General features: G+C 37.6%; 3 protein-coding genes across 3 annotated transcripts in view; all 3 read right to left on the reverse strand.

The window, feature by feature from the left end:
• LOC144662858 (tyrosine-protein kinase receptor Tie-1-like) overlaps positions 1-10,456 on the reverse strand; it is a 67,873-nt gene extending 57,417 nt beyond the window's left edge. Inside the window, exons 1-4 of the mRNA XM_078523812.1 lie at positions 9,829-10,456; positions 9,645-9,741; positions 9,044-9,143; positions 8,076-8,594 (exon numbers count right to left, since the gene is read on the reverse strand). Coding sequence (XP_078379938.1) covers positions 8,526-8,594; positions 9,044-9,143; positions 9,645-9,700 — 225 coding nt within the window. The 5' untranslated portion in view covers positions 9,701-9,741; positions 9,829-10,456 and the 3' untranslated portion in view covers positions 8,076-8,525. The remainder of the gene's footprint in view (positions 1-8,075; positions 8,595-9,043; positions 9,144-9,644; positions 9,742-9,828) is intronic.
• The window catches only part of LOC144662795 (uncharacterized), a 152,900-nt gene that overhangs the window by 104,050 nt on the left and 26,707 nt on the right, over positions 1-22,143 (reverse strand). Inside the window, exons 5-10 of the mRNA XM_078523730.1 lie at positions 14,026-14,319; positions 13,311-13,622; positions 13,054-13,089; positions 12,770-12,889; positions 12,306-12,327; positions 12,168-12,228 (exon numbers count right to left, since the gene is read on the reverse strand). Of these exons, the coding sequence (XP_078379856.1) occupies positions 12,168-12,228; positions 12,306-12,327; positions 12,770-12,889; positions 13,054-13,089; positions 13,311-13,622; positions 14,026-14,319 (845 nt within the window). The remainder of the gene's footprint in view (positions 1-12,167; positions 12,229-12,305; positions 12,328-12,769; positions 12,890-13,053; positions 13,090-13,310; positions 13,623-14,025; positions 14,320-22,143) is intronic.
• Positions 14,317-21,460, reverse strand: LOC144662849 (lachesin-like). Its single transcript, XM_078523802.1, has 3 exons — positions 20,465-21,460; positions 19,996-20,303; positions 14,317-14,593 (listed from the first exon to the last, which is right to left on the reverse strand). The coding sequence occupies exons 1-3, from the start codon at positions 20,610-20,612 to the stop codon at positions 14,558-14,560; spliced, it is 492 nt and encodes a 163-aa protein (XP_078379928.1). The 5' UTR covers positions 20,613-21,460; the 3' UTR covers positions 14,317-14,557.

The following is a 22,143-nucleotide window of genomic DNA, read 5'->3' on the forward strand; positions in this document are numbered from 1 at the left end:
AAGCTGTATTACCCTGTCATAGGAAACAGAAATTTCCAGCTCGTGTAACTGCTGGATGATCTGCTTAGATCTCGTTAATCCATGTATTTTCAAGCCAATGTAAACTGGTAGAGGTGGCTCACGCTCCAGTGAATGCCTTGTTTGCGTACTGGATTCTTTCGATTTTTTCTTAGTGTTGTAGACAATAGCCTGGCCAACGGTAAGGCATGCTTGGGACTCGTGCTTTTCTTGCTTTTTCAAACTGACTCCATTGAAAATTAAAGAAATCAATGTTTTGAGGCTTGATGGTAATGATGCTTCTTGGCAATTTTCTGGAAACGAGCCATCAAATTTAAACGCATCATGGTTGAAAATATCCTTTCTAATTATTGACGCTGCCTTGGCCAAACTTTGCGCGTCCTCTGTGAAGTCGCGTTTCTTCAATGCTTCCTTAAGCATGTTCTGCATCCCTTCTTTGAAAACCAAAATAGTGTTTTTTCCGTCGGACTGTTCTTGTGCTTCTTGAAAGTGTTCTAACAATTGCCTCTTCAGTCTGGTCTTGTTCACAGACTTCTTGTTTCCGAGATCTTCGAGTCGTTGTTCATATAAAGAATGAAGCTCTGCTAATTTAAATACCTTGTTTCCGGAATTGACTTCCCTCTCAATGTAGCTTGTTAGCTCTACAAAAACCCGCGAGTTGTTCACGCTTTCGTCGACTTTCTTGCCATCCTCTTTTACGTTCGCATTGCAGCTACGATAACGGTTCCTCAGTTCCACCAAGCACTTCAGATGATATCGGGTGCCTTTCGCAATTAGGTCAGTGCCAACGATTTTCACAAGCAAATTCGGATCATTTAACTCAGTGATCATTCTTTTAATGTTTGTGTCCGCATCAGAAGTAGATACCTGGTGGAGTTCTCCCCCGTCAATACCTTTTTCGCACAAAAAACACAGGCTATTATCCAGTTTTTGGCGCTTGTAGCGAGGCTTCTCTTCACTTTCCGCAACATTTGGTTTTTGTTTCCTTTTTGCTCGTTCTAACTTGCAGTTGTTGAATTTTGAAAGGCAAGAATTATGCCATGACGCACGATGGAATGCAAAATTTTCTGAAGATTGATCGTTTTCAAAAGTTACAATTAATGGCAGGGCATCGATGGCACGAAACTCTTCAACGTTCTTCAGAAAAGCTGCATACGCCTCTGACTTGTTCCCTTTCTGGGCAGGGTTGTCCAAAGGGCATTTTAAGGTTTCTTGGGTTTTTTTCTGGCATATAATGCAAAGGCTCCAGTCTATTTCCATGTTGAGCGGCCACACACTACAAGCGCATAATTGCCATAATAAATATTTCGGAATACTGCATTTAAAAATTAAAATTTTAGCGAAAAATTCAACACTGTCTTCAATTTATATATAATTTTTCAACATTTAAGCGTAAATCTGCAAATTACTTACGGAAAAGAGAACTATTTCCTCCTGTCCGACTTTCATCGCATCACTCCAAAATGGCGTGGAAGCGGTTCTTGAAAGTTTGCACGTGGTCGAAATGATTAGCAAATTATGCTGATTGTAATTAAAAATTCAGGTGGAGCCACGGATAAAATTTTTTAATAGTCTTTAAAGAATCATTCTGCAAAGTTTGGTGCCTTTATCAACCGTGTAACGATTTCTCCAAAAATTGGCCCTAAGCGACCTGACTATAAGACAGAAAATTATGGTAGTTGGAGTGCTCCTAGAGAAGATGCAGAAAGAGGTGGAGGCGTCTCTAGCTTATATGCTGAGAAAGCCCACTGCTAGCTGTGTGACCAGGCATGATTTTCGATGGACACCTAAGGGTTAAAGTACCATGGAAAGCCAAAAAATGGAGCAGTTCAACGGAGGCTAAAGTACAACAAGCTGGACGAGCTGGAAACAAGTGGAAATGGCCAGGGACAGGGCAAGATTGAAGTCTCTGGTGGACAACCTATGTTCCAATGGGCACTCAAGGGTTTAAAAGAGAAAAGCAAGTGCTTTCACTGATTGAATTATTTAAGGTCACTAACGATATATTTTATCTATAGATGTAAAGATGTAAATTAAGGGGGTCTTTCTTAACTACAAATCTAGAACGGTTACTAAGGAATTGCTCAAGATGTTTTTTGGTGGCAAGCCATTTTGGAGCGTTTGGAAATGCTTAATGATGAAATTTTGTTGCAACCTCGTTCCCAGGGGGAACCAAAGGAAAAGCCCTGGAAACGAGGTTGTTTTTGTTGGGTAGGACAACTGTATTGAAAAAATTAATTTTGCGCGCGTATCTAGTGCCAGTCCCAAACCGCGTGCTAGAATTTTAAATCCCTAAAACTTGGAGGAAAAAAAGGCAGAGTTCCGATTTTTTTTAAGAATTAGAGATAACATAGCCTTCTTTATAAGCCCTCGTATGGAATTACCGTTTACGTGTAAGAAGGGAATGCTACTGAAGAAAGTCTTAAAATACGGGTGTTTATTACGCTATAACGTTTATAATAATGCGAATTTTATGAAAAACATACGAAACATTAAGCACGTTTACTTGTTGGCACTGATTTGAATTTTCTGTTCTATATGCCATCTCAGTTTTAGGGTTTTTTCTATTCCGGTCAAACGACTTGTCAAATATGGCCGTGTTTTAAAACTCTCGAAAGGACTCATCAATAGAACAAAGCTGGTCAAAAATCTTATCCGTAGGAGGTTTGGTTTCCAAAAAAATGACGGTCAGAAATTTTTCTGAGCAACAAATTGGTAGTTAAGAAGGTTCCCCTTTAAACAACAACAAATAACTGTACTTTCGTTAAAACAAAGACATACAACAGTTGTTAACTGTCAAAAAGTCAACCGAAAGGTTTGCAATATGCAATATTTAAATGAATTATACATGACGCCACGGCACTGTTTAACGTACATACGGTGATGCGCAAAAATTTTAAACAGCCAAAAACTAAAACAAACAAGAAATCGTGACTCTGAAAGGTGAAACATTTGCTGGTTTCAAGATACAGAGACAGTCGGTTTTCTTTCTTGTAATTGACGTTGCAATTGTACATCCTATACTCTCTTCAACGTGCACTGGTTTGCTGAGACAGTGTAAATATAATTCGAGCTAGATATGCATAAATCACAAATAGCTCTTGGAGAACGCTAGAAATAGCATTTCCCAGCCTCTAGATTTCAAAATTCTCTAGGGGGGGGGGGGGGCATGCCAACGACCCCCCTAGCCGCTCGCGCCTCCGGCGCTCGCGTGCCCCCCCCCAATTATTTTACCCTTGCTAAGGCACTGCACTACTACTACTACTACTGCTACTACTACTACTACTACTACTACTACTACTACTACTACTACTACTACTACTACTACTATCACGCCGCTACCCTATTTAACAAACTCCCAACGAACCTTAAAAACACTGTGGACCATAATGCATTTTGCAGGGAAGCAAAGCGCTTCCTTTTGAAGAAAACTAAATTAACAGATTGATCTCCTGTAGTTTTTTATTTTTATTTTTCTCTTAGATGTATATAGTATAGAAATTTTTTAAACGCATAAATGTATATAGTATAATATAGCATAGTAGTACACAGTAATTTAATGATAATTATAGAATTTTAATTGTAAATATCATTTTATTTGTTAGGTTAGGGTTAAGTTAATTGGTAAATGTAGAGCTACTCTGTAGAAATTTACATACCGTTATTATTTTATTTTATTATTATTATTATTATTATTATTACTACTACTACTGCTGTTGCTACTGCTACTGCTACTGCTATATGTACTTTTACTGCCTCTGCTACTGCTACTGCTACAGCTCCTGCTACTTCTACTGCTACTAAGCAAAGCAAGCAGTTCTTCCCCACCTTGCTATCCCCGCAGTCTGTGATGTGTTCGATACGTTCCCGGACAATGGAAGATTACAAAATTAACTGCCTACTTCGAGCTAAGGAAGAAACATGCCATTCAAAAGGCTTATTTGATCGGCTTTTAAAAGATAAATAAAGTGTTGCTGTGTAGCACTTTGGCTTAAACGTTCGTGTAAATAATTTGTTGAAAAAGTGCTTAATTGTTCTTGACAAACAGAGAGATGTTTCGGGAAAACTTCTTCATCAGTCTAAAATGATAGACTGATGAAGGGGATTTCCCGAAACGTCTCTCTGTTTGTCAAGAACAATTAAGCACTTTTTTAACAGATTATTTACACGAATATTTGATTGGCTGTTCAGCTGCCTAGCTTCCATGTTGATGCCTTTGAATTGTTTTGATAGCATGCGCTTATAAGAATATAACTATAGGCTCATTTTTCTTTCAGTCAAAATAAATAAAATGAAACGAAACCAAAATGAGTTTCAAGTTCACCAGAAATAAAATACAAACAGCGGCAACAAACATAACACATGGACTACGCATGGTCTGAAAAAAAGAATCTAAAATTTACTTGACGTTTCGCATGCTACAGCACGCATCTTCAGAAGTGACGGTTACAAAAAGCGAAAGATTTTAAACTTAAAAATACAAAGCGAGGTATTGGTAACGAGCTAAACAATAATTAACAACAGTGATAACAATAGGTGAGAGCTAATAAAGCCACAGCTTTTCACTGCCAACGTTGTCACTGAGGGTGGGTTTTAAGTCCCGTATTAACAGTGTTTCTTTTATTTTACACTGTAAGTCACATCGTCCACTGGCTAAGACCTGGAAATGGTCCCATTTGATGTTGTGTCCAGTGGAGGTTGCGTGATCAGCAACGGCAGAAGTGTGACTCACTTGCTCGACCTTTCTGTCATGCAATCGTCGTTTTCAATTTCAAGTTGATTGTGTCGTTGCCTGTCGAATATACTAACACCCTGGTAGAACAAGTGGAAATTCGGCTCAACCATTCGCTGTCTATTCTAGGTATACATATAAGTCCATACAAATCCTTATATTTTATATGGTTTTGCCTTTCGAGAAGTAAATGCTAAATCCTGATGTATATCAAGTATGGTTGAGGCTATTTGACCGTACAGCAGTCGTAATATCGCGTAATCAGGTCTGTCATTCATCGTTTTCATATATCAATTTCCTCCACTTACTACCGTTGTGTTTTTGAGTTTGTTAGTTGATGTAAGAAGTCTAATGTGAAATTCCGTCAAATAGGTCTTTGTGCTCGATAAACACTGACCCAACTAACGTCGACGTAAATTAACCCAGCCTAGTCAAACACACTTCACTGTGGCGTGTTGCCCTGTTTCCCAATAAATCCCTACTTACAATGTTGTCTCTGTTTACTTTGCAATTATCTGAAAGGCCTTGCTCATGATCTTAAACTTAAAGAACGCTACTGTTACTCTTATCTAAAACTGTAAAATAACTTTCCCACTGCAGAACGAGACTGAAATCTCTTAAACGTACCTGAATGCGGAAGTATCAACACGATTACATGAAAGAAGTAGCATAACGAAATGGAGTTTTCACCCATCGTCAGTCTGTGATAAAATTGCCTAAATGTTGTTGTCAGGTCCACTAGAGGAACAAGTTCTGCTGCTGCTTTAATACTGCAGGTCGCAAAAGTACTCAACCAATACGTTCTTTATTTGAATAGAGTCACACTTCAGTAGCTTGAGTCACTCAAGTCACGCATAAGCAACTGACTCGTCCCAAGACTTTTCTTGGCGCGGGATGATATTAAGAGAAATCCAACGCACCAGCGTCTTACAAAGTTTGTCGTAAGAGACGATTAAGGACGAGTCAGCCTCAGCGATGAGTGTTCAGGAATATTACGTTCAGTTTGTTTGTTGAGATGAAATTTAAGTAGTTTTTTGATAGTAGTCTGGAACTCTACATCAATATTGTGCTAAATATTTAACAGATAAGCAATATTTTTGAACGCCAACATGTTTACTTTGACGTTTAACATTCTCTCTTCGTTGAAGATTGCAGTTTTCCTAGTGTGGACAGTTTGCAAAGGGAGAAGTTCAAGGTGAACTATCCGCTTCTCGGAACAGATAATGTCCGCGGATAAAGATCCCGCGTGCAGTTTTTGTTTGCGCAAAATGAAGGTTATTGTTTATGTAAATATTCACTTTAATATTGCTTTCGTCTATTTTCAGTTATGTCCAAGGCAATAACGGTTACGTTTGCATTCATCCATGGAGAGTTATTTTAAATAAGAATATTATAATAGGAAATATTTTTATTTTGGATACACACAATGCAGGCTATTTTTGATTTAAATGTTCGGTTTAGTATTGCTTCCATCTTTTTTACTAATGTCTACGGCAATAAAACATAAAAACGGATACATAGATTTCTATTTTAGATATATGTCTCTGTGACTCAGACGTTTACAATACAATAATACAATACAATACAATACAATTTTATTGTCCATACGTGGGACGAGGTCTCCCTCAATGTCCGAGCCAGAGGCTCATGTATAAAACGTAGGACTAAAAATTAAAATACACTTAAGTATATGCTATTAAAAATATAAAAAATTTATCCCACCCAATTAAAAATAGAATGAAAAACAAGAACAAAACTAATACCACCCCCCTCCCCTTACCCCATACTGTATAATAAGTTTAAATCAATGGATCAAGTGATAAAATATATATATAAATTTATAAACGCACCAGGATAAAAAGAGGGCAATGATTTACAGTATAAGGAGCAGAAAAAGTCGCTATCCAATTATATATTAAGATTACTTTATGGTACGTAAGTGAGGGCGCATGATTTTTATTCACGAGTTGAGAAGAATAACAGGACAAACGAGCGAACACAGCGAGCGAGTTTGGTATCCTTCACAACAAGTAAATAAAAATTTTACATGCGAACTTATCATAAAGTAATTTGTTTATTACATGAGTACTGAGATATCCAAAGCTGAGTGAAAAAATAAACATCGGCGTCGCGGAGACGACAAGCAAAAATTGTTTACTATCATCACTAGCTATAGAGTATTCTTAACCCAGCTTAACTAGAAAGAATTCTGCAAGTCTAATTTCTACATTAATAGTAATCTTAAGTATCCTTGAGACTACAATCACTTCCTGACCATGTTTTACGCAGCTAAGCAGCAGCCCGTAGCTGAATGAACGAATGAATCACCATTACCTACTTTCCTTGTTGAGAGTGTGTGGCTTTTCGCAAGAACGTGATTTAGATTTTAAAGACCATTTTATGTCTTCTATGCCTGCCCCAGGAAAAGCCCCCTCCCCCCCCCCCCCCCGCACACACACACATTGCTGCTTTGCCTGAGCTCTGTTTACTGGACAAAAATTGAACACAACAAATTAGACAAATATGGCTATGGGCAAAGGTCCATTGCCGCTTTTATTGAAACATCAAAAGTCATAATTACTTCTTAATACATAGGTTTGCCCAGTAAAGGTGACGACCAAGAAAACGTATGGAAAAATAATATAATTAATGATGCAATAACAAGAGTACGGAACATGGGGAGGAGGAAGGAGTTCGAAGCAATTCTTTCGACAGGAAATAAATCGGGGAGAATGGCAAGCACATGGCTTGCTAGGTCACGTGACCTACAAACAACCCAAGAGGGTAGTTGTCAAAACTATCATTCGCTCCTCCCCAAGAATCGATAAAACTCAATAACAGTAACAAAAATACAGGGAGAGAAGACATAAAAATTATATTTGCAGTCACATACTTTATTTCATGACGATAAGGAAAAGCTTGATATTCTGTTTCTTTAGCTTATTAGTTATGTAGTTTAGTTCACTTGTCGTCAAAAGAAACTGACTACTTTTAATGCGAGTTTTTTATTGTATTGTACATCAGAAGTAGCTTTACTTTTGCAAAACAAAAAAAAACAAGAGTCAATTACATGTACTAAAATCAAGCAGCGATCGAGAAGTGTACAAAACGTTTCCTGATAAAATCGGGGCATCAACAAAACAACATTATGTGTCTCATTGCTATAACTTATTCTGTGTTTAATATTTTAAGCATTAGTACATTTCAATTAATTAAAACACATTACAAGATGCATTAAGCCTACAGGAACACTATCTTAACAACAATACTACTTACAATAATACCTCATTACAATAATAATAATAGCGAGAATATAATGAAATACCTAACTAAAGGCAGTTCAGCTCCGTAAAGACTTTTTATTGGAAAGCTTATATCCATCGTACTTACAGACAGTGTAAAATAACCGCTAACTGGTTACCTAGAGACCCGACATGTATGGAGACTTTGAAAAGTGATATGTTATTAAAAAAAATACCAGTGTGATTAAACGTTTTGATATGTACTCTACTTGAACACTTATTTAGTGGCTACATTTTATTTCAAGTAAATTTTTTGTTACGTTGTTGGCTTGGATGAACGGGGACGCTTACTCGCCTCGGCCACGGAATACTGTTTGTTGTCTGTTGGCAGACAAATGTGCCTAAAAATAGGAGGGCTTATACCCCAGACTTAAAGGTTGCTGCTATTTCTGTTTTTAATAGAGATTTTTCTGATTGAGTTTTACATCCGAATAAAAGTATAATAAGCTTCTGGTCGTGTCTTGCACTACTTGTTATTCAGCCGTAAGATCTTCCATGTTGGCGTACAAGCTGTCGTCATACTCTCTAAGGTTGATGTATGTCTGAAACAGAAAAATATATTGCAGGTTAGTTGTGTAATAACTTTTCAGGTTCGAGTGACGGTGGTTTTTGTTGGCTGACATCCTAAGTTCTTCTTAGCTCATGGCGTAAGCGATACAAAGAAACATTTGCAGAGAAGATAATGCTTCCGCACCAATCGCTTGTTATCTTTTCTACTTTGCTAATTTTATGACTGCACCATCTTCTGAAGGAAATGTAAGTGTACATATAAAAAGGTGAATCTTATTATGACTTATATTGAAAATTTCAGTCGACATTTTCTGTCGAGTGTTCCAGGTGCAAAAGAAAGGTCGAGAACCTTCCCCTTCTCCTTCTTCCTACTCGTTTTTCTTCGCGCTGTTCCCCAACTGACATGTACAGAAGTAGGACATGTTTCTTATAGTTAACTTTTGCGTTATTGGTAAAATATGCCGAATTCTATGGTGTTTACCTTGTGGTTTCTCTCCATGTCCTTCATCGTTTCTTTTAGTTTAGGAAAGGTTGGACGATCACTTGGGTTTTGTTCCCAACAATTAAGCATAGTCTGATATCTAATCAACAGAAATAGAATTAAAAACAACCAAAAAAGCATTATGTAAATAGCATAGTTCATAAATGATCAAATGCGATAATATGCGCCCTAACAGGACATTGGAAGCTCAGAACTTTGCTATAAACATGTATAACATAAAAGGAAGGTAAAGTCTGCGTTCGAGCGTAGTGGCCCATCAGGCCGGAGCTTATCCCAATTTCCAAACCATAAAGCGACGGGAGTATTTTTACTCTCCTCTGAATGAAATGCTCGTCCATTGCAAGGTTACCCCAGCATTTAATTCGCCGGTACCCATTTATACACCTGTGTGGAGAGAGACACTGATAGTAAAGTGTATTAAGAACAAGACAACGAGTTCTAAATTGTTGTCATTTTTTGTCATAGCCAGGGAAGAAATCGCAAAAGAAATTATTTCATTGAAGTAAGAAAGTGGTACAGGTATCAATAAAATTTAAAATTGCAACAGCAGCAACAACGACAAAAACTACAGTTTATTTACATTTTGCTATCCACATGTTTTGGCTTTGGCATTCTGAATCCTTCTTGAAGTTTCATGGCGATTTGGCGAGCGTTAATTCCCGGGTATGGAGATCCACCTAGATGAGAAAATCGAAAGTTAAGTGAACGCTTTTTGATTATGTATGGTCAATTTTATTATATAAATGATATGTATCTGAACCTACCTATGGTAAGAATCTCGTACAGAAGGACACCATAGCTCCATCTGCGAGAAAACAAATACGAGTAACACTTCACTGGTAACAATATAAATGGTATAGGAAAAAGAGTTGTGGGTGGGGGAGGGGATAGTGGATAGGAAACGTTTTTATGACACCTAGTCAAAGGACGCGTTTTGGACCGTCAAAGGGAATATTTACTAATCAAAGTAAAGAGGTTGTGACTCAGAGAAATAAGCAGAATTGTGCTCATGTCTATTCTTTGTCGCGATATGTAAAGATTGAGCAACAACACGAGCTACTTACGTGACCTTCAAAACAATAGTTATAATGAAGTAATATTAGTTATAGTAATAGTAATCGTCAAGCTTATCCCTGGAAAGCACTTCGCTTCGTAACCATCGACAAGCTCTAGTTATTAGTGTCCACCATGTCCACCTTCGTCCTGGTTTCATCGCTTTCCACTGTACTGGGTGGTTAGCATTACGTTTTTTGTGGCGCACGTGTAAAAAGCCTTATGTTACGTCATAAAAAATCTTATTTTACTGAAAAAAAAAAAACAAAACTGCCCACACGCTAGTTGGTATGATGTGCAGGTTATAAGCAAATTGAGAAAAGAGATAATATTATTAGTTCTTGGTTATTCGATTCAGCACTCACACATCACTTTGTGTTGTGTATGTTCCATATAACAAAGCTTCATAAGCAGTCCACTTGACAGGCAACCGGCCCTGAAAGATAAACAGCCTCACTAGTCTTTTTCGTTTTATCATATCACAGGCTCAATTAAACAACAATTACAACAGATTAAGATAAGTTATTGGGATAGTTCGGGGGGAGGGGGAGGGATGGGGAATACTCACCCGACTTTGTTTGGTATAAATATCATCCTGGTGAACATTCCTCGCCATCCCAAAATCTGTCACCTTACACTTCTCTCCTTCACCAACAAGAACATTTCTGGCCGCCAAGTCACGATGGATTATCTAAAAGAAATATGTCATTATTATAAACTTGTCGCCGTCCTTGTTATTTGGTGTGGTTTTCTCATTTGTTACCATTCGGTGAATTCATATAATCATAGATGTTTACCTTTCTTGTCGACAAATAAGTCATCCCATCAGCTATCTGCCATGCAAACCTCATCAACTGTTGTGAAGTTAAATTAGTTTTGGGCTTTCTATCCGGGTTATTAAAATACGTGTCATTGAGCCCACGACTCTTCCTCAAATAACCCAGCAGATCACCGTACGGCACATACTCAATAAGGACCAGTAAGGGATCTTAAATAAGAAAAGAAAAGCGGTTGACATATACATACAAGATTTCAGTGAATTGCAGAGAAAAATAGAAATGAACTCACTTTCTGGATTACGAGCTAACGAGTCGAGGCAGGGACATATTTCGCAGCCATTTTTAAAACTAACATCATAAGTACGTATCGTTCATTTTACAACCTTCAAAACGAAGACATTTATTTATATGCGATGGGCGATTGGGCATTCTCGTTTATCGAATATGACGTCTGTTTTAGCTTTAAAATCTACGCACAACAAAATATTGTATAAGGGAGTTCCAGTCCTTATTATTAAAGTTACTTCGAATTTACTTTACCAGTCTCTGTTACGCATCCCAACAACTTTATCACATGAGAATGAGGCTTCAGTTTTTTCATCAATTCAAGTTCTGAAAGCAGGTCCTTTCTGTCTGAATCAGGAGCATTTTCTATTTGGAGCAAATCGATTTAAGAAAAATATCAGACCATTGCAATCAATCAATCGAATTTAAAAAAGGTCGCAGTTTCGCTTAAAGTTGTTAATGAGATAACCTTTCAGCATTTTCACAGCCACAGTCACATCTTGGTTACCATTGATGTTCCTTGCTGTTGCCTTAGCAACTTGGGAGAAAGCTCCCTTTCCGATATTTTTAATGATATTGACTTGTTCTCGTCTGATCTCCCAGCTTCTTGTTGAAGGATGAAGCGGCATGTAATCACTGCTGTTAGGAATCTCGTAAGTTGTGCTGGTAACTTCACTTGTTTCTGATTGACTGAGCATCTGCTTCCTGCTGGACAGCAGTTGTCTAGGAATAACCAGTAAAAAGTAAAGATAACAACTAAATAACTGACAAAGAATATATGTAAGGTCCGGCTGAAAATTATCATGGTGAGCCAACATTATCTCTGATAGGAGATGAGGTTGAAATACGCAAATGATGTGAAAGAATTTTGTCTCCAAAGGAAACATTTTATGCCAACCTAAAAAGGTTTGTAAAAAGGTTTCGTTGTATGCCATAAAATGGCTTTCTTTGCAAGCTATATTGAAAGAGAAATTAAAAGAACTTACCATTTGAATGGAATCTGCACGCGATAATGATCTGCTAACACTGGGATTAGAAGGCCTTTTCCTGAGAAACAGTTTATTAAAAAAGCTATACGTAAATTCGTTATTTTGTGATCACCAAATTTTGACTGTCGTACTCACCGTTTTCCACGCTTGAAGATTGCTGAAAAACAAGCACGTGTTGTGAGAAAGAAAATAAGTAAAGAAAACAAATGGACCAAATGGGCTGTACAATAACCAATATCCTTACTAGCATTTTGCCTATCCCATGACGCCATTAAGGATCTCTGTTAGCCTTTCAGCAAAGTAAAACAATACTTGTTGGGTTGGAAATATTTCAGGAAAAACCGGTGTGACGCAGTGGTATCAGGACCTTATAGATAGTTAACCTTATTTAAGTAAAGCGATCAGTAACAATAGTAACAAGGTTCCATGAGTAAAAGAGGAACATTCACTTGCTCACTGTGTATGTTGCTAATGAGCAAAGATCCAGTGGTTGCCATTCGTAAAAATATTAACAGAACAGGACGAAGTTTTAGGACTTAAAAACTTTGTTAGTTTTTATTTTAGCACAGCATGTGTAAAAAGTGAATACAAAGAATTACCTGGAATTTGACGCTTTCTCCAGCTGATAACACTGACTACAACAATGATTATCACCAAAAAGATTATGATACTGAGATAAACAGCATGAAGAATCTCCACTTCCCTGTCGCATCTAACAACTGTGGGTTATAACATTTGAAATTAATGTTTGTTTCCGCTATTTAGGTAGCATGCCTGTAAACCAATTATCTCGAAGCTAATTGCATGATGACTAATTGTACATAAATTTTTATTTTATTTTAAGGCTTGAAATGAGAATTATTTTTTTAGTTACACAGCTTACCTGTTTCAATCTGGTTCGTAGTCGATTTAGTGGACCCTGAAAAACACCAAAACGTACAGAAAATTAGTTTGGAAGAATTTGTATACAAGGTAGTTGAACAGTATCAAAGATAAAATAAATTCAATTGTCTAAGGCATTACTATAGCAGAATTGGAGCATCTTGCTTATTTCTTATACGACAAACAGAAAAATCAGAAAAAAGAACTGTTTAAAGAAATATTCTGCAACAAGAAGAGTAAACTTTTTCATAACTTTACCTCCTAAAACTCTGACTCTCTTTATGCGTTTCTGTTGTTTCAAACTCTCTCCATATTTGTTAGTCGCAGTCACAGCAAACTCATACCGCTGACCCTTTTTAAGTGGGACGACGTATTCACGAACAGAGACATCATGAATGACCTCAAGTTTTCTCCAGTCTCTTACGGTACCATTGCTACTAATGTTTCGTATATATACAGTGTATTGTGTGATGTCCGCTCCATTGCTGACTGGCTTTGTCCATTTTAAGGCCACTTCATCACTCTGTACCTCCGCAGGCATGTCTATAATGTCTGGGGTGTTGGGAATTCCTGATTGATAAAAATGATAAAAAAATTGTCCTGTTAGACGGATAAAGGGAACTTCACGAACGCATAATTGTCACATTACTTATGCTTGGCGCCACTATTTTTGCACCTATTTTGTTCCCTTGCAGGCACAAAATAGGCTGCTTGTTGATCCGCCATGTTGACGGCATATATTCTTTTTTTTGCTGTTGTTTGAAAAAAGTCTTGCGTTTCAAAGGCAATTGAGTGACAATAATGTTACACCACTCTCTGTAAAATAATAAAACAATGGACAACACTGTAGCAAAATTATCGAATTAAAGTGACAAATGCATAAATTCGCAAATTTCGTAAAGCGGATGTCATGTTAGCAGCTGTTTTCCTTTTGGTTGGACATTTAGTTAATAAAAGCCGCTGGAAATCTTACCTTCAATCTTTGTCCTGATTGTCCTTTGCGCAGCTGTACTCTTAAACACAGCATTCCTGGCAAACACCTTCACACTGTACTCGGTATCTCTTCCCAGACCTCCAACAGACAGACTTGTTGTACTAGGGTCAGTAACATTCTCATTCTTTATCTCAGTGTCACCCTTTAGTATGACCACTCGGTATGCTGTGATAGGACTCCCTCCATCATCAGCTGGTGCAGTCCATTTTACTGTCAGTGAAGTGGCTTGAATGTCTGAAGCTGAAGATATGATGGCCGGGGAGCCTGATTTTTCTGACAAAATGAAAAGAAGAAAGTTTATTTCTATTGTAGCTGTTTTTGTTACTGCGCCTTCAATAACACACAAACGTTGCGCTGATTAATTCTTGGTTATGTCTCTGGTTAACGGTATAGATCAAAATCCGCAGTTACTGGATTTACATTTTGTTAAAAATTTCAAAGGCTATTTCATTATACTGTTGAAGGTTTTTTAAAAGTGATTATCTTACGCTTGGAATTAGCTGTCTAACTGCTAAATAAAAAAAAAGGCGTCCCTTTTGTCTAAATCATCTCCTCTTGATGACTGGGCATGACCGCGTCGGAGTAAGACGTGCCCACCAAAGCTCCGCATGCCTTTGCGAGTTTATTGATGTTTTTTGGTCGTATTTTATGGAATCTCAAAAACGGAAGGAGAGATCTAGAGTAACCAGCAACTCAAGCATAGAAAGCAAAGATAGTGAGACGTCATCTCCGGTAGATAAAAAGAAGAGAAGTGAGTTTGGCCGAAGACGAAGACGTAGGCGAAGCTCTAAACATGTCGGTCAGTGATAATATACAGCAAATTTTGGAAAGGCTGGGTAAACTGGACACGCTTGAGACCCTGTTAACGAAATCTTTGGCGAAGCTTGAAAAGCTAGAGTCTCGCGTAAATGAATTGGACCTAAAAGTCGAAACATTAGAAGTTAAATGCCGCAGCCATGATAAATCACTCGGAGAGGTGAAAGCAAGCGCGGAATTCATTAATCAGCAATTCGAACAAAACAAGAGCTTATTTAACGCCAAAACCTTAGAAGATTTCAAGAAGCAAGAGTCAAAAGTTCACCAACTCAGCAAAGAGCTGCTGTATATGGAGGCGTACTCGAGAAGAGAAAATATAATTATCACGGGCGTGCCAGAAGTTCAAGACGCTACCGAAGACACCCTCCAAGTGTTACAAGATTTCGTGGCGAACGAATTATATGTCACCGATACAGCTAACATCGATTTCCAGCGAGTTCATCGCCTGGGCAAGCCGAGAAATAAAGGTCCGAGAGCCATCATCGCGCGTTTTCTCAAATACCCGGACAAAGAACGAATTCTTTCGCTGGGAAAGCACCTGCGTGATAAAGATTTCTCCATGTTCAATGATTACCCTGAAGAAATCCAAACATCTCGGAAACGACAACTTAAGAAGCTCAAGGACGCAAAAAAGGATGGGAAAAGGGCTTCCTTCAGCAAAAGCAGGCCTGACATGTTATACATCGATGGGATGTTTGTCCCTGAATAAACTGGAACTGAACTGAACATTATCTCAGGCTGTAAGCCTAAAGGGTTCCGTAGAACCATCTTCAAACTTGCTAATTGTAGCCATAAGAGTTTAAAATCTTCATATCGACCACTTAGTATTCTTTATGAGGCTGCAGGGGCTTTATATGTACGGTGTATCTTTCCTTTTCTGCTTCCGAAAGATCACACAAGAGGTAAGCTTTGGCTTTTTTCGCTTAGTTATTTATTTTTCTCTCGTTATTTACCATCCAGAGAATGTTTCTAAGTTTTAATTTAATTTACATATACTGCAATTTTTTCCGTATGGTAATTTTTTGGTATTTTTTCACTGGGCATTATACTAAAGGTGCTGTAAATACTGATAGCAATAATTGCATTGTTATTGTTCCCTTCGGCTAGGTTCTTTTGTTTGGTGACTTTGTTTTGTATGGGTCATTTTAATAGCAAAAATTAATGATGTCTATGACAGATTTTAAACTTGTTTCTTTAAATGTGCGAGGCTTGCGTTCTTTAAACAAAAGAAAGGCAATATTGATGTGGCTTGTAAAACAGAAAGCGGATATTGCTTTCCTTCAGGAAACGTATAGCTCGAGTGAAGATGAAAATTTTTGGAATACGCAGTGGAAGGGCAAAATGATATTTTCACACGGCTCAAATCATAGTAAGGGCACTTTAGTGTTAATAAAACAAGGGCTAGATTTTGAGCAGAAATCCGTATTTTGCGATCCGAACGGTCGGTTCATCATTTTAGAAGCTGTGGTACAAGATACCCTATTTTTGTTTGTAAACATCTACGCACCAAACAAAATTCACGAACAGGAAGCTTTCTTCCAAAAGATTGAAAGAAAACTTGATAGCTACGAATTTGACCCAAACAGTAAAATCGTCATAGGAGGAGATTTTAACATTTTCTTTGACGACGATTTGGATTGTCAAGATGGTCACCCAAAGATTAAACAGAAAAGTGTGAAAATTGTTAAGGACATCATGTTAGCCAACGAGTTAATTGATATTTGGAGAATTCATCACCCAGAAAAAAGCGTTTCACATGGAGAAAACCAAATTCTACAATTCAACGTAGATTGGACTTTTGGTTAATAAGTAATTCGACTCAAGAGGATATTTTTTCCACCGATATCATCCCGGCAATAAAAACTGACCACTCGGCTATCACTTTGAATTTTAAAAAGATCGTAGAACATAAACCGGGCCCCTCTTACTGGAAGTTTAACTCAAGCCTTGTTGACGATCGTGAATATACCGATCTTATTAAGAATTCATACCCAAACTGGTTAGAAGAGTACAAGGACATAACCAGCAAACGCCTTCTCTGGGATATAATTAAGTACAGAATACGAAAAGAAACAATTTCATTTAGCAAGCAAAAGGCAAAAGAGCGCCGAGACAAGTTATTTGAACTAGAAAAAGAAGTCAAAAGATGGCAGGAAATATGCGATGAAACTCCCACTACCGAAAACTTCACTGGTCTGGAGGAAACGCGAATTAAATATGAATCAGCTTATGACTACGTCACACAAGGTGCTATAATTCGATCTTGCGTCCGATGGTTCGAAAAAGGGGAAAAAATAATAGCTATTTCTTAAGACTTGAAAACCAAAACAATAGCTCTTCTTGTATTAGAAAATTAAAATTGGATGATGACAGAGTTACTACTGATCCTTCAGAAATTCTGGATCAGCTTAAATTATTTTATTCAGATTTGTACCAAGATCATGGCTCTAACAGTGATGGGGATGTAGCTGCCAGATTCCTACACAATCCTTCTATACCCAAGTTAAACAAAGAAACAAAGGAAAAATGCGAAGGAAGACTTACATACAACGAATGTTATCGCTCGCTCCTTACTTTTCAAACTGGGAAAGCCCCTGACAATGACGGTCTGACAGCTGAGTTCTATAAGGCCTTTTGGCCACTCCTGGGTAATCTTGTAGTGGACTGTCTCAATGAAGCCTATGAGTGTGGTGAACTTTCAACTTCTCAAAAAATGGCCATAATTAAATTGATAGAAAAGAAGGGAAAAGATAAAATGTATATTAAAAACTGGAGGCCGATCTCTCTCCTAAATGTGGATGTCAAGATTGCATCCAAAGCTATTGCCAAAAGGTTAGAAACTGTTTTACCTCTTATTATTCATGAAAATCAATGCGCCTATGTTAAGGGCCGATCAATCTTTGATAGCACCAGAATAATAGATGATATTATGTTTTATACCAAAGAAAATAATTTATCGGGTCTTCTTCTAGCTATTGATTTCGAAAAGGCTTTCGATTCTCTGGATTGGACCTTCTTAAATAAGGCCTTGTCAGCCTTCAATTTCGGTCAATCCTTTATTAAATGGGTCAACACCTTTTACTCTAATATCCAAAGTTGCGTCATGAATAACGGCTTTTCTTCTGTTCATTTTGACGTAATGCGCGGGGTGAGACAGGGCGATCCACTATCCCCCTATCTTTTTATTATTGCTCTAGAAACATTAGCTATATATATAAGAGGCAGCGATGAGATTAAAGGTATTAAGCTTCGGGATGAACATGATGTTAAATTAACTGCATTTGCTGACGATATGACGACATTTTTGAAAGACGATCAGTCCGCTGACAACCTCTTGAAAGTACTGAACGATTTCGGTCTGTGCTCCGGCCTCAAGCTAAATAAGAGCAAGTTAGAAGCCTGTTATCTGGGTACTTCTTCCCCTACTGATTTTAATATTAACGTGGACATATGTATTGAACATATTGTATTGAAATATTAGGTATCTTTTTCTCGTATAATAAAAAGGAAGCAGCAAAATCAAACTTTGAATCAATCTTGGATTCTTTGAAAAAGAAACTTAATTTATGGAAATGGAGGAATTTAACTGTTTTAGGCAGGATCCAAATTGTCAAAACATTTGCTATCTCGAAGTTTCTATATCGTGCATCACAGTTACCTCTCTCGAATGAAATAATTAAGAGTGCCAACAAAATTATTTTTGATTTTATATGGAAAGGAAAGGACAAAGTCAAAAGACGTGCTCTAATAAATAACATCGAAAATGGGGGGCTTAAATGATACACTTGGAATCTCTTATTCAAGCGCAGAAAATGTCTTTTTTTAAACGCTATGTGGACCCGGAATACGCTGCTGACTGGAAACGTGTCTTGGATACACTTTTAAGGCAGGTCGGAGGCCCTTATCTCTTGAAGTGTAACTTTAGTCTTAATGGTCTTCCTGTAAAAGTGAGCCCTTTTTACGCTGAATGCTTGACGTTATGGTCTAAATTCAACACGTCGACCTCGCCTGATCAAGTCGAGGATATTTTGAATGAGATAGTGTGGAATAACAAGAACGTACTCGTTAACAAGAAATCATGTCATTACTCGGATTTGGTTGAAGTTGGCATACATAGAATCTGCGATATGGTTAAGGCCAAGGGTAGCTTTTATACGTGGTCGGATTTGCAGCTTAAAGGTCTTCAGTCCAAAAATTTCCTCTTTTGGCACGGATTAATAGACGCTATTCCTATCAATTGGAAAAAAGAGCTGAAATCAAACACGCCCCCGCATATTCCCCCTTTCGACCCTCTTGAGTATGCGTTGGTGCTAAATTCTGCAAAAGTTTCTGTATCAGAAATCAATACCAAAAAGTTGTACGAAGCACAGGTGTCTGATCTACGTGAAATCCCTACAGCACAATCTAGATTTAATGAAATGCTTCCCGATTCTGAGCTAGTGTGGAAAAAAATTTATAGTTTGCCCTTCCAAGTCGCGTTAGATACATATACCAGAGATTTTCAGTATAAAATTTTGAACAGAATCCTATTTACTAATGCAAAATTAAGCAAGCTTAAACTAGTTGATTCTCCTTTATGTACTTTCTGTGGCAATGACGAGGAAACCCCTGAACATCTCTTTGTATTTTGCCAATCCTCTAGAGCTTTCTGGAAAGAAATCTCTAGCTGGTTACGTAAATGCGGTATCGATACGCTTCCTGATTTAACCAATCAAGTTAATATTATGTTTGGTTTGTTTGATGCCAAGAGCCACTTTATGCTCTTGAATCATATCGTGTTAATAGCAAAGCAGACCATCTTTTTCTGCAGACGAAAATCCATTGCTCCAAGCCTTATCATCTTCCTTGCACACCTCAAAAAGATTTTCAAAATAGAGGAATACCTTGCCAAAGAAAAGAACAAATTAAATCTGCACCTTGAGAAATGGGAAATACTTTTAGAAACACTAAGTTGAAATTATCAGTTTTAATTTGCTTCTGCAGCCACCCCCCCCCCCCCGTTTTTTTTCTTTTTTTCTTTCTTTATTTATTTACTTATTTATCTACCTTTTAACTTATATATTTTTTTGTTACTTTATTTAATTACTTTTAAAAATCTGTAAAACTGGAAAAAATTAATAAAATATAAAAAAAATCTCCTCTTTCATCAATAAACAATGTTTTGATACACATACTTATCTGTCGCAGGAGCATTGAGGCGTCGTTTAAAGGATCAAGGCCATTGTAAGCGACACACTTGTATTCACCAAAATCTAGCTTATCATCTAATGTCACCTTTATTGTGCTTTCTTTAGCTGTGACTGTGTTTAGTTCAGTTCCATCAGGTTTGCACCAGGTGAGTGTTGGTGTAGGAACACCATCTGACACACACTTCAACGTCACTGCCTGACCAATCCAAGAACTAGCAGCTGATGAAGTAACATTTAATATTTTTGCCGGGTCTGAAAGGAAAAATCAAATTAATCGTTTGCGCTTGCTGAACGTTTTTTGATAAATGTAAAAAAAGAAACGCCCCTTTCGTTGATTTTTCTTGTAGTCAATTTTTGATTGTTTCGTAAGAAATGTTAATTTACATCTAGAAGTGGAAAGATTTCTGACTCACAACGAGCCACCAGGATTTCTTTGTGAGTTTTTGTTCCTGCTGAGTTGTTAGCTCTGCATGTGTACAGTCCATCATCTGTCCTTTTAATTCTGTCGAAGTTCAAATGTGCTATTTTCCTTCCGGAACTTTTGATTTGTCCATTTCGCATCCAGGATACTTCCGGGTCTGGTTTCCCGGTCGCTGTACAACTGATATTGACTGAGGATCCCTCAATGTAACTTCCGTTTATTGATGGTGGGCTGATAACTGGAAGCTCTGCAATAAGATAACTGTTTTTTAGCAGTGTATAAAAGAATTACAGCTGATGAGTTGATAACATTCACAGTCTCGGTTGCGTCCTATTAGTACATACAATAAAATTTACACATCTAAACTAATTCCCTAAAATAATCGCTTCCTTTAACTAAACAATATTTTCTTAGTTATTTTTTTTATCAAATACCGACTATCCACGAGAGATAACAGCAACACCTACAGCAACAATATTAATAACACCAAAAACAACAACCAGATAATGATTATGATGGTGATAGTAATGACGACGATAATTTTTTTGTTTTGTTTTTGTTTTTATTTGGTATTCTTCAATCGTTGCCATTGTGGTGGTTATTCTGAGACTTAAAACAAGCAGTGTAATTCAGTTATATGCTGGTTTCCTTGTTTTGTTTCATTTCAGTGTCTGCAATGAAAGGTGTTGGTTTTTTAATATGGGGCACGATCGATGGAAGTCAATGATTCCGCCGAGTTTATATGTTTTAGGTATTTGGTACGAATGATGTTTAAAAGAGTTATTCACTTATAATGGTGATATTCAACTGGAGTGGAAAGTATTAATTTACAGCACGAGGTTGGCCTTCAGATATATTTGGCAAGAGCAAAGGTGGCATAACTTTCGAAAGTGGAGTTAGTAATGTGTTTTACACTCAGACGTGTGTTAACTTGGGAGGTTAGCAAGATCCCTCTAGGCTATTGAGATGCATGTGTGGACAAAGAGGTTGATTGTCTGATGGTTTAAATGAATTTTTTTTACCGGAACAGTTCAATGTCTTCTGTGGGAATTTGGACACGTAAAGGGCCTGTCGTTAGCCAATCAGGGCCATTTCTGAGAGGCTTGGCGGGGGTTTTGTTTTTTTGTTTTTCTGTTTGGTCGATCCGGGGGAATACTGACCTGTCGCTGCCTGTCTGCCTGGAAACTGGGATAATCTCCGCCCTGATGGGCCACTTGGCTCGTAAGCAACTTTACCTTACCTTACGCGAACAAAACTGCTCAGCCGCTGACCAAAATTATCATACGCAGTTCCAAGACGATGGGAGACGTCCCTGACGAATGTAATCGTGCTAAGGATACGCCGGATAATCGAGGATAACTATCGTCTTATTTTGTGTTTTGCCGGTTTCCCAGGGCGGTGCATCAACAAATGTATCAATTTCTCAGTAAATACCAAATAACAATCCTTTATCAGGGTAGCTTTCAAAAAATCACTTTACTAAGTCGACTGCAATATCTTTTACATATCTGATGAGACGGAGAATGCAGCAGAGACTCGTTATTGGAGTGTTTTTTTTTTTGACTTACGAAAGCCATTGACATCGTGGATCGTGAAAGTTTTAAAACTGCTTAAAGACTATTAAGCATGTTGAAGGAATCGTGCTGAGCAAGTCACCATTGAGAAAGAACA

This window comes from Oculina patagonica, chromosome 8 (genome assembly GCF_052425735.1).
Source record: "Oculina patagonica isolate OP01 chromosome 8, crgOcupat, whole genome shotgun sequence".
Lineage (NCBI taxonomy): Eukaryota > Metazoa > Cnidaria > Anthozoa > Scleractinia > Oculinidae > Oculina > Oculina patagonica.

Excerpts from the sequence above, each read along its gene's own strand:
- LOC144662849 (XM_078523802.1), bottom strand. The coding sequence starts at position 20,612 with ATGCGAAATGGACAAATCAAAAGTTCCGGAAGGAAAATAGCACATTTG. Across the intron at positions 20,304-20,464 it reads AGAAATCCTGGTGGCTCGTT|ACCCGGCAAAAATATTAAAT; the intron begins GTGAGTCAGAAA and ends TTTTCCTTTCAG. Across the intron at positions 14,594-19,995 it reads TTATTGATGAAAGAGGAGAT|GATTTAGACAAAAGGGACGC; the intron begins TTTTTTTATATT and ends TCAAGAGGAGAT.